The following is a 12,359-nucleotide window of genomic DNA, read 5'->3' as shown; positions in this document are numbered from 1 at the left end:
GGTTTTCCGGGCTGTATTGCCATGGTCTTGGCATTGTAGTTCCTGACGTTTCGCCAGCAGCTGTGGCTGGCATCTTCAGAGGTGTAGCACCAAAAGACAGAGATCTCTCAGTGTCATAGTGTCAATTTGTTCCAGACTCCCTGAGAACATTTTGTTACCATGATATCCCATTTCAAAAGTAGATCATTTAATGCATGTTGAGGCTGCATATCTATATCTACACGTATCTATAATTATATATCTAACCGCCTATACAAATATTTGACTGATCCACAAAGGAATCTCGGAGGTAAGAGAAGAGAAAGCTGGGAATTATTTACTTATGCTCAGAGAACGAAGAGAACTAGCAGTACAAGGAGGGGAATGAATATGGTGGCAGAAACCCCACTGCCATCAAGTAAACTCACAGCCTACATTTTATTTATTTATACATATACTACAAATTACGTACCAAGAGCAAGCGCCTTTACAGTAGGCTTGCTGGACTGCAACCCAGTGCTCACATTCCCAACATCAGTTTACAGTTCTGTGCCTGTTCTGCCTGGAATCTGTCCACGGAATGGAATTAAGGCTAAAGCAGTAGCTCGCCACAAGTTTTATGTGTTACTATGGAGTGCAGATCGCAGAAGCGCCTAATGCTGGATACCTAAAGGGGTATGGGACATGCTAGCTAATCTATTATTTCAATTTTACACAGAGGCAAAACATGCTGCATCTGATTGCAATGGAGAACTGGCCCTTCCAGCCAAGGTTATGAGGATTTTTTTTTTGATTTTTTTTTTATTTTTAATATCTAACATAAAAAACTACAAAAGACTACAAAAGTATAAGGGGGAGAGAAAAAAAAAAGGGAAGGGGGGACTGGGAAAAGGGGAAGAGCAACATATAAACAACAAACGCTACACTACATGTCTTGTATTCCCTTCATGCTGCAATTTTTCTTAAAAGTTAACTTTCTAATATGCTATCAGATTGGTAGATCTTATACAATACAGACTAAATTCAGGATCAGGTTTTCTTCCCCCCCCCCCCCGCGTCTCGGTCTCAGTTCTCTCTGTGTAGCTGGAGCAGCTGCGCCCGCTCTCTCCTCCCCCCCACTTTCCCCTTCAGACTTTGAACTTTCTTCCTGCTGGAACTCCTGATGGTTGAGCAAAAAGTCTGTCAGCTGTGCTTCTGATGTAATCTTGTAGGTTTGATTCTTATATCTAAACCAGACGCCTTCTGGAAACAACCATTTATATTTTACATCACATTTCCTCAAGAAAGCTGCAAGTCCTTTATACTTAAATCTTCTTTTACGAGCCAAAAATGGAACATCCTTCAGTATTTTAACTTTGTTGCCCAAATAATCCAAGTCCACATTATACGAATTATATAAGATGGTGTCCTGAGTCTTCTTAGATGAAAAGTCAATAATAATCTCGCGAGGCAGCTGACGCTTCATTACATACTTTGAAGATGTCTGCCGGACTTCCAAAATAACACTTTTTAACTCTTCTTTAGTTGCCTTTGCGAATGGCGCCAAAAGTCCAGACACCAGATCTTTCAAATTTTCACTTTGCTCCTCTTTTACATTCTGAAGACGCAGTACCGTTTGGGCACGGTCCACTTGCAATCCTATTATTTGATTCTCCAAAAGCTTCACTTCCTTACTTGTTGCTTTCATGAGTACTGCGTTCTCGTGTGCAGACTGCTCTGCTCCGGTCGCTGTTTCTTTAATGGTTTTCACTTCACTTTCCACTGAATCAACCTTTTGCCCCATTTCATTCAGTTTCACTACAAAAGGCTGCACAGCATCAAAGACTGCTCGTCTCACCATCTCTTCCAAAGTTTCCCCCTTCCCCTGTAATGTCGCCATCACCAATTTACTCATTGCTGGGCTCTGCTTTCTCGTCGCCATCTTAGGGGGGGGCGCCAACTAAGTTCCGAAACTCCGTGAAGGGGAAGAAATCCGCGCCTTCTTAGCTTCAACTCCCACCAATCCTTTGCATACGCTTAGAAATCAGAAGGGATTCGCTTACTTACAGGTTTTCACCTTAAATCTGCTTATTGCTGTTCTCCATGGCCCGGCAGCATGCGAAGTGCAGCGCAAGTCTGCCGGCCTCCGTTGGAGCAAACGGGCAATTTACCCCCTGCATTGCTTTCAGGGGGTTCTTCCCGCCGCGCTCCGGATCCCGTCTCCCTCACTGGGAGTCTGGGGGTTAACCCTCGCTGCTCGGTCAGGCTGCTCGGACGTTTCCTCCCGGACGTGCGGAGAGGAGCGTCCAACACGGCTAGGAAAACTAAACCGAATCCCAGGTTACGAGGATTTCAAACCCTTCCACAGCAGCAAATACTGAGCCATTTCTACATAGAAGCTTACCATAATGCTCCTCACCAGTTTGGAGAGCTAGCAATGTGCCATTACTGGCCACCTTCACACACACCCAGATCAAGAAATTCATGCTGAGGGTAACTGAGTTTATCAATGTGCATTAATTACACAGCACCAAACGTGTTCTACTTATTCAGGGTATTATACTGTGACGTAAGGAAAAAATGAGAGACTATGTCACTGTGAAATCTGCAGAGACAAGATGGAAATGTGTGTTGGAAAAAACTGTGATCCATTCTCCCATGTGGGAATGTGGCCGTGGGTGCAATAGAAAGAGATAGGTCCCCCTAGCACCAAGCCACCGGGCATGGGATCATGCCTAGCCTAAATGGTAGCCCTGCAATGAGTTCCATGCACAACAGTACAATCTAATCACTTGTGAGCATGCTCATGCTTCCTGGCCAGCAGTTAGTGTAACCAGAGAACAAAACAGCAGCACTAGCTGCCTGTACTGAACCTCTTAGGTAGGTAACCGGCTTGGAATCTCTTCTCTAGCCATCTACCCATAGGGTATAGAAACCACGCCAGACATTTTAAGTGAACGTGTCATAACAGAGGGACAGAGATGCTAATTAGATACTGCAACTTTAATAAGAAGCTCGGCAGCACCTTGGTCCCCAACCAGATAATTCCAGCATAACTCTGGGGTTTTTTTGTTCCTGTCTATTTGTTAGTTGCTATTTATTTATGCATTATCTAATTCTTTATTTAATTTGTCCCAGAACTCCCTTCACTGAGCTGTACTCTCTGACTCGCATGCTGGAAGTTGAAGGTGCCACTGGCTATCTGTTTCATTTTATCTGTACAGCATGCCTGCGTTTAACTCTGCCATTTCCTGGTCATCATGACTGCAGATTAATTATTTTAGTAAGTGCTGTTCAGCCTGCCTTCCCAGTTGGTGACCTGAGAATTAAACCCCCTCTGAATGCTGGTTACAGGTTTGACTCACATTATAGCTGAATCTGAAGACGTGAGCTGTGGATTACAAAAGCTCATACCCTACCTCAAATTTTGTTAGTCTTATAGGAGCTACTGAACTCCTGCTCTCTCTACTGCTACAGAGACTAACATGGCCACCCATCCTGCCAAAGCAGTCTAAGTGCATCTATACTCCCTTGGGAACCACCACAGTTTACCTTCCTCATTAGTCTGGGACACAAAGCTCTTTTCTAGCCTGTGCATGAGTATCAGATCTCTCTAATGTGACTAGTGTTGTAAATAACTGCAACAATGTATATGAAATATGTGGGATACTGAACACTACAAGTGCTGAGCCTGAGCAAAGTCCAATGCCCTACGGCCAGTTTTCAGAAGCAGCGATTTTCCTAGGGAACCAACCCTGTCCCCTGAAGGTCAATTGTAATACCAGGGGATCACCCAGTTACTACCTGGGAACTGGCTGTCTCATCATTAAGACAAGCCTAACCGGAATAAAGCCAATGGCTGCTTCTCAGCAAATAATGACTCCCAATTGTTTGAATTGCCTTTCCCTTTTCAGTACTGACCCTTTAGCTACCAATACTGGAGGTTGGGAAGAATAAGAATGTGAGGAGGTGAGGCAGCAGTGTTCTTCTAGCTGTTAACCCCATAGTTGCCAGTGGGTGGCTAGAACAAGCAGGGCATATACCCCAATACCAGATCTCACAAAGCATGTCTCTCTGTCCATGTGAAAGCACGCACGCTCCCACTCTCTCCCACAGTTACCCCTTTCAGGTTGCAACTTCCAAAACGGGAAGTAGCCTAGCACTACCAGGGGTGGGGGCAGGGGTGGAAAAGGGGGGGGTGGCCCTTCCCAATGAGAATGGGAAGTTTACTGGCTAGCTTAGGGAGAAAGGATAGTAGCCATCCCAAGCAGCTAGGAGGTCCACCAGGAGAGAATCCACCTCCCTCCCCTTATTTTTTTTGTAATGCATAGTCCTTCTTTCTTATTGTGACTTAAGCTGGACTATACAAAGACAATTTCTTGGGTGCATGAGGCAGGAGGAGGGACACCTTTTACATACAACGGCAGCATCCCTCCCCCCCCACAATGTGATCTCTTCCCTTCCAGGCTCCCAGTGAGGAGGGGGAGAGGAGAGCCGGTGCTGCATGCCCATACTGCCTGGCTTGTCCTCTCCCCCAACATCCTCATCGCTGCTGGCCCGGGCGACTGTAGGGCTATGATTACGCCCTGGATGCCAGGATGTGGTGCTGCTGCTCCTCCTCATCACACCTTCCCCCACCCGTCCAACAAGCCGCAAACACTGAGAGGGGCAGCTGGGTTGAACAGGGCTCAGAGGCTGCGACAGTGAGGGGGCTGGAGCACACACCAGACCCAACCCCCAGGGAGGTTCCCCCCAGCCAGGCTGCACAGGGCTCTCCACCTGAGAGGGGTGAACTGTAATAGCGGCATAATTGAGCACATGCCATCCCCAACTCCTGGGGAAGTTACCTCCAGCTGGCCCGTGCCTGAAGGAACAGAAGCAGGGAGCCCACCTTACCCAGTGTCTGCTCCCTTCCTTACCACCAGGGCCCAGGCACATGTAAAGTGCCTGGCCCCACTTCCCTGCTCTAGCACGATGGCTGTCTGGTCCTCTTCCCATTGGTGTTGCTGGTGCCGCCTAAATGGCTTTATGTGGCTTGCAGGCTCCTGGCACCGCTGCCTTGCGCAGCCTGCTCGTGGCCTCCTCGCCTCGTGGCTTGTTCGCAGCCTTCTCGCCTCACAGCCACCTTGTCGTCTTCTCGCCTCATGGTCTCCTCATCTCGTGCCCGCTTGCCGCCGCCTCACACAGCCTCCTTTCCCTTGGTGCTGAGACCTCGTGGTATTTGCTCGGCCCTGGCAAGCAGGCCCCTAGCACATCCTGCCTCCCTGCTGCCGTGGGCCAAGTGCTGAAGGGCGGGGGGCCAGCTTACAAGGCCTGGGGCTGCACTGGATGAACCTGGGCATGACCCCTGGCCCCTGGTCTTTCCCCGCCCCTCCACAACATGGTGGCCACCATGCCATCTCCCCACTCACCTGCCCCACAACGCCGCAATCCAGTCCCCCAGGTGAGTCTGGGAGCCGTTGCGTCTGTGGAAAATATTCTAAAAGCACTCCATGCAGGATACTTCTGTTCCAATGGGGTGTCTTTGTCTTCTATCGTGGTCTATTTTCTGTGGATTGTATTGATTTCATTTTTATGACAACTGTGGTTTCAATAAATGACCTCCCAGTGTATGACTGTCATTAGTTCTATCAAATATGCCATAAATTCAAGAATGCTCTGATCCAGATGGCAACCTACCTTTTTACTGCTTTAAGTTGTTGACTGATAGCCTGTCTCCTGGAAGGCTGGGAAGCAAGGGACACTCAATCCTCTCATTGCTTTCACACAGAAGCACACTGAACATTTTTAAATATAGGCATCTCTAGCACTAGAAGTCTCTGCATTCTTATGCTTATCCTACAAATCATATACTACAGTTGCTGAAACAACTGGACAGCTGAATCTGTTTCAAACCTGCCACTTATTCCACCTCCCCGCAAGCATTTTTCTGGCGCCAACTTCTGGTATCAGAGCTCAGCTAAGAAGACCAGGTTGCCTAGAGGTGAGCCATGTTGGAGGCAGAGGTGAGGTGGTTAAAACCTCCACCTACAAGTTTCTTTTACTCAAAAAAATTAATACAAATATAGTGCTTTATATCCGGGGTCTGAGCCCCAGCCCCCAGACTTGACAAGAGGGAACAGCAGGTCAACCGGGCTGACGGGCAAACAGAGGGGGCAGCCAGCAGCCAGCAGGTCAACTGGTCAGCCAGCTGACAGCAGGTCAACCGGTCAGCCAGCAGACAGTAGGTCAACCAGTCTGACTGGCAAGCAGAGGGGGCAGCCGGGGGACAGCAGGTCATCCCCTCCCACGGGCAAATGGAGCCAGAACCTGCCGGCGCCAGGGGCAAGGGGCAAAGGCCCAGGGCCTCAGGAGTCAGGGGGAGACAGAGAGAAGCCAGCGAGTCCCACTCCCCTGGGGAAGGAAAGGGGAATAAGCAAGGCAGAAGGGGGCAAGGGCAGAGGGATTGGGGGCCCAGCAGTCACCCACCCAAAGACCTTACCTAAGGAGGAGAAGCAGCAGCAGCCCCAACAGCCCAAAGCCACGCCCCAGCTAGAAAATAGTAGCCCAGCCCAGGAGTTGCCAAAAGCCAAGCCACTCCAGGTGGGGCTATTGGAGGCACTCTGCAGGAAGCCCTGGGCAACAAGCCAAGGAGCCGCAGCTGGACCCACCTTCAGCCATCAGCTCAGCCAGGGAGGCCGAGCTGCTAGCCAGGGGACTGCAGCTGGACAGGCCTTCAGCAATCAGCCAAGGCAGGGAGGCTGGGCAGCCAGGGAACAAGGCACAGCTGGTGCTGGTCAGTGGGGCCAGATCAGCTACCCCAGCTGCAACTGCTTGGTGCAGCCCAAGACTGGGCTGGAAGAGGGGTGGGACAGTAGAAGGAAGCCCTATAAAAGCTGGCTGGGAAGAGCCCTGGGGTGGTGGATGTGAGTAAGGAGTGATAATGTGGAGTGAGAGCGGTGCAATGCAAGAGTGGAGGTTTGGAGGAGAGTTCTGGAAGGAGGGGATGAAGAAGTACACAGGGGGCAAGCAGGCCAGGTTGAGCAGGGCAGCGAGTGGACTGAGAGGGAGTCTGGGTGAGGTATACTGCCCCTCCTTTCACAGAGCAGGGTCCTGCAGCATCCCTGGCCCCCCTATGATGTCAGGAGCAGACTGCCCAGTGCCATGCCCAGCGGCAGCGGCGGCAAGCCCTGACACTTTATACGTGATCTGGGTTTAAACAAATAGGTTCACTTCAATCATATGTGGTTGTTCTTCAGGTGGCACTGAGTCAGTGTGGCTGTTCATGCCCAGGCAGGCAGGCTGGCTAAGAAAAAGGCATAGGCAGTAGATTCTGTCATTTTTGAAACAACTATGCACATGGTTCTCCCAGAAATAGGAAGTCCCTTAGGAAAACTTAGGGCAAGTCCATTGTCATAAATGATCCTTTAGTATGTTTCATATTATTGAATTGGCCTCTGGTTGATGGCTTTATTTTGCAATTTCACTAAATTTATAACATTTCTTCTGATACAAAATTGCAAGTTGGAGCCACATTGGAACAGCTTTGGTGCATCTGGCCCTCACAGATTTTACTGTATGCTATCCTAGTCTATGTCTGCTGCAAGTGGAGCACACACATAACTGGGGTAGCAGTATCTCCACTGCTTCAGGAAATCGGGTGATGCAGAATTCTTCCACTCTTCCTTGTTTCCACTGAAAGGCAGAAGAGTTCCCACATTCCATCTTTAGCTCTATCATTCATAGTAGAGAAAATCTACACTATGAATGTGCCCTTAGCTATTCTTCATTAACTTGCAATTGGATTCATTCTTTGTATACGATCACTTGGAAGCTGGTTACAATTCTATTTCTTTGCTTCTCAACAGTTAGTTCTGCTTGGAGATGAGCCAATATTTCAAAATTAATTCAATTCCCTTGCCTTCCATAACCTATAGGTTAATAAAGGTGACAAGCTAGCTGTAGAGAGAATTAATTCCCGTGGAGGAAACACCTGAGCTGCAAGAAGGCACTAGCTGCTAGATAACTAATTTTTTTAACAGCAAACAGAAGACAGTATAAATTTACATTCCTTGTTGCTGAACTCATTCTTAACAACTTGTTCTTATATCCATTGCTTTATATACATATGATTACTGGTTTTGCAGCGGTTTGACTTTTTTTTCCTCCCTGAAAGGTCATATTTGATTATGTTTCTATTTTCCAGATCTCCCTTAAACCCTGTTCTGAGTTTGACCTTTGACCGAGTGACTACAGCTGAAAAAGATGGCATCACAGTTATTTATAAAACACTTCTGGATCCTGTTGTTGATCTACTGCCTGGATATGACAAGTACATTAACTCCTGCTTTATTTGAGTTTTCTGAAGCTCTAAACCAGTGGTACTCACTCCATGGCTCATGGAGACCTACATTTACAACTGCTTTCAACCCAAAGAGACACATGATTATACTCTGTCCAGTACCTCAAACACACATGCAATAATATAAGATAGAACTATTAAATGTATAAGTATAACCTTTTAATTGCCAGAGTACCTCCAAGCACTTAAGGTGGTATCTCCCCACTGCTGGTGAGCCAGCCCTTTTGTTTCTAGGGTGATGGAAAGGGCTTCCTTCTCTAGCTTCCTGCCTCTCCTCAGCATGAGGCACAGTAGCTGGGGTGAGAGAGTGAGGTTGCTCATACACTTGGATGAGAACAAGCTGGTCATGGAAATAGAGAAGTACCCCCCCCCCCATCCTGCTGTGGTCAGCTTGCTCTTTATCTGGGTGGCTGCCACAGTGGTGATGTTGGTTGTACTCTTGTATCTGTGGCTATCTTGCTCTCTTCCTGGCAGACATCTTGATGCTCAGATGCAAGTTGAGAAGCGATGGACAAGGATGGTGTGTATGTGTGTGTCCTGGAGAGGATTGCCCTTTATTTCCATCTGTGATGCAAGGCCTGCAGCTCAGGGAGGCTCGCAGCATATCTGTCTTCCAGTTTCTGTGCTGGTGGCTGTTTCAAGGTGGAAATCACCTGCCAACCACAAGCTCTACTCAGCAATGGTCTTTCCTGGAACATGGGATGGGTGGCACGTTAAGGAATGGTTCCCAACAAAGCCACAGGTGGCATGTCAAAGATCTGCATGTAATTCCCAAGCCACTGAGTGAGTATCACTGCTCTGAGCCAAAGATTATAGAGAGATGCAGAGAAGTGAGGAAGAGTAAAATGCTGGGATATTCCCTATATGATAAGGAAATGGTTACAGCTTGCATCATAACATATATGCATATAATCATGCTTTCATAAAGAATAGCATCAGTACAATTCCAACTTCCATCCAACTAATTATGAAGTAAGATATAGCTAATTTAAATAAAGAGTGATTAATTTCTAGTGCTGCAACAAAATTAAGTCTGAAATTCAATAGAAAAGTCAATCTTAGTGCATGCTAATGTAATGAAATTAAGCAAAATAATGCTTTCATAAGAAGTTAATATATATAGACTAGCACCCAAAAGACTATTTTAGGCATGTTCATTGCATTTGTTTTCCCTGAAATGCAGGCTTCTCCATGCAGTGAACACTCCCATCAGTTTTAAAAGGAATTTAGTGTGCAGTCTGTGTGGCTGCTTTTCAAGAGGAGAATAAAATCCCCTTGGGGTCACAGAACTCGTTGCATGGGTTCTTTTTAAACCTTGTATCACTATTTTTCCTCTTAATGCATTATACCAACATCATATTCCATGAATGAACTCACATCTTTGTGTTTCAAGTCTCTGTGCTGTCCACTTTGCATTCATGTGTAGCACCAGAGGAAAATCAGAACCAATATATGTTAAACTTAAATCTCCTATACCCAAGCCTTAGCGTAAGTGAATTTGGAATCTTTTATTGGATTAAAGTGTTATAAGAAAAAAAAAAGATGCCAGCTTCCTGTTGATATAACCATTCTTCAAGCTAGTTTGATTGATCGAACCATGACAAGCACTTATTTTATTCATTTATTTAGAAACTTTATATGTCATCTCTCCAGAGACTAGCTGAAGGTTGCTTGCAAAGTAAAACAACAAATTCATAAAAATACACCATGAAAAGGATCAATAATAAACAGCAAGAAATAAAAGAAGAGCATAAAACAACAGCCTAAAGAGGATGCTTCATAAAACAATCTTCAGGCTAGAAGTGGATCATAAAAAGCTTAAAATGATAAGAACCTACTGAATGAAAAAGGAAGGTTTTGGCTTGGTACCTAAAGGACAGTAATAGAGGGTATTCTAAATATGAAGTGCTACTACTTTAAAACTCCTGTCTCTAGACTACACCTGCCTCACATCTCCAAGCAGTGGCAGGGAAAGCAGGGCTTGGGAAGAGGATCTTAACTGGCTGGCTGGACTGTATAGGAAGAGGCAGCCCTTCTAATACCCTGACCCAAAACCATAGTTAACAGCCAGCAATTAGAATTATGATTAAACAGATGGGCAGCCAGTGCAGAACTTCCAGCACAAAGGTGATAGAATGCTTTTATCTAGTTCCCAGCAATAGGCTGGAACAATTATTTTTTAAGTGCTGGTATTCATATATAAGATAGCACCAATTTCTACCTATTCCCCCCTCAGTACTTGGGATACGCCCCCCCCTCAAAGTGCTCAGTATTGAAGATTACCACCAAAAAAACCAAAAACTCCTTGCCCTGGACACTGTGTTTTGGAACAGTTGAAACTTCAAGACAGTTTTCAAAGATTGCTCTATGTAAAGTGCATTGCAACCATCTAGCCTGGATATGATCAGAGCACGGTAACCGTGGCTAAGTCAGGTTTCTTAAGGAATGACTGTAGCTGGCATATCAGCTGAAGCTGATAAACCTGTAGTCCAGGATCCAGCAACAACCCCAAGCAGCGAACCTGCTCCTTTAAGGGAAATGCAACCCCTTCCCCTTCAGGACAGGCTGATGACTCAGTCTGTGAGTGGCTTTGTCATTAACCAACAGCACTTCAGTGTTGTTTGGACTGATGTGATGTGCCAACAGGAGAAAATAGTCATAGCAGAGGGCTCTAGTCTGAAAAATTTGTTAGTCTTTAGGGTACCAGCTGCATTAGAAAACCATTTTTTTTGCTGTTTTTCAGCATGACTGTAAAATTCTGAAACTCATTTCCCAAGGAGGAAGGTAGGACACTGGAAGGGAAAACAAGGAATGACAGGAAAGTACAGTGAGAGATAAAAATAACCAGAGTGCAAGTAACAATGTAAAAGTGCTAATGGTTTAATACTGGGTGTAAAGGCTCAATTTTTTTCTGAAATAATGAATTCTGGAACATTCATTCATTCATTCATTCATTCATTCATTCATTCATTCATTCATAATAAATAACTTATAATCCTGGAATGTTGTCACTGAAGTTAATTAATAACATAAAAGGCTGGTCATTGTGATGGAGGAGGTGGAATAGGGCAAAAGCCAATTTGTCACAGGGACTGTTTGCATGTGCATGGCTAAGCACATGCACATTTTTGTACTTTCTGCAGACAGATACACATTGCTCTTGCATGTAATTCCTGCCAGTCAGAGTCTGGTTTCTTCATTTTAGTCTCACTGCAATGTTGTTCTCCTACAGTGGTGTATTTCTCAATATTTGAGTGACTGGCAGCTATTGAATTGCATTGAATTAAAGAAACAGTTCATACAAGAACACTATTGTGGTGAGGTTGTAGCTTTCTTTGCACCCTGTTTTACCTCATATTTTTTGTTGATATGCCACTGTTGTATGTATAATGACTGCTCAAGATGACTGAATTCACCATCATATAACTGGCAAAATTTATTCCGGAATAAGTTTTGCAGGTCATAGCTCACTTCATCAGATGTTAATCTTAAACTGTCTTTGAAGTCCTGTTTTTTTCTTCTGCTAGACTAATATGGCCACCCATCTAGAATTTTCAAATCAATTCATCAAATGTAACAAACAATTAAAACCAATTGAACAAATAAATTAAGCATCAGCAAAATATAAACCCAATGCAGTTACAATTTAGTGATAAAATCTCAATTTTCCTCAACTGACTTGTGGAATTAATACATTTTCCAGTTGTTTTTGGGAGAGCTGAAATGAGAGAGCTGAATGAAAGTTGCGGAAGAGAGTTCTGAAGTTTGGGGTGGAAATGGAGAAGGCCTTTGTACAGGTCTGTGATAGACGTATCTCTGACGGTGTGTGTTTCCCCTGCCCCGAACTTCAAATTTTTTGTAGATAAATAAACAAGATCTCCAGGTTGTAAGTCCCATTCGGCCACACGATGGCGATCAGCATACTTTTTGTAATCCTGTTTGGCTTTGTCGAGATGTTGTTTAATTAGAGTCCATTGTTGAGCTGCTTCCCCCCACCATTTGGAGACATCTCTGGACGCTGAAGTAGGAGGGGCGAGTGCCTCAAATGGGAAGGGTTTGA

At 45.5% G+C, this 12,359-nt stretch overlaps 1 protein-coding gene across 1 annotated transcript in view; it reads left to right on the top strand.

The window, feature by feature from the left end:
* DCDC1 (doublecortin domain containing 1) overlaps positions 1–12,359 on the top strand; it is an 807,587-nt gene that overhangs the window by 425,389 nt on the left and 369,839 nt on the right. The window contains exon 13 of the mRNA XM_054969981.1: positions 8,144–8,269. Coding sequence (XP_054825956.1) covers positions 8,144–8,269 — 126 coding nt within the window. The remainder of the gene's footprint in view (positions 1–8,143; positions 8,270–12,359) is intronic.

Source organism: Eublepharis macularius, chromosome 2, assembly GCF_028583425.1.
Source record: "Eublepharis macularius isolate TG4126 chromosome 2, MPM_Emac_v1.0, whole genome shotgun sequence".
Taxonomy (NCBI): Eukaryota; Metazoa; Chordata; class Lepidosauria; order Squamata; family Eublepharidae; genus Eublepharis; species Eublepharis macularius.
The sequence above is the reverse complement of the archived record's forward strand: the minus strand, read 5'-3'. Positions and strand labels throughout refer to the sequence as shown.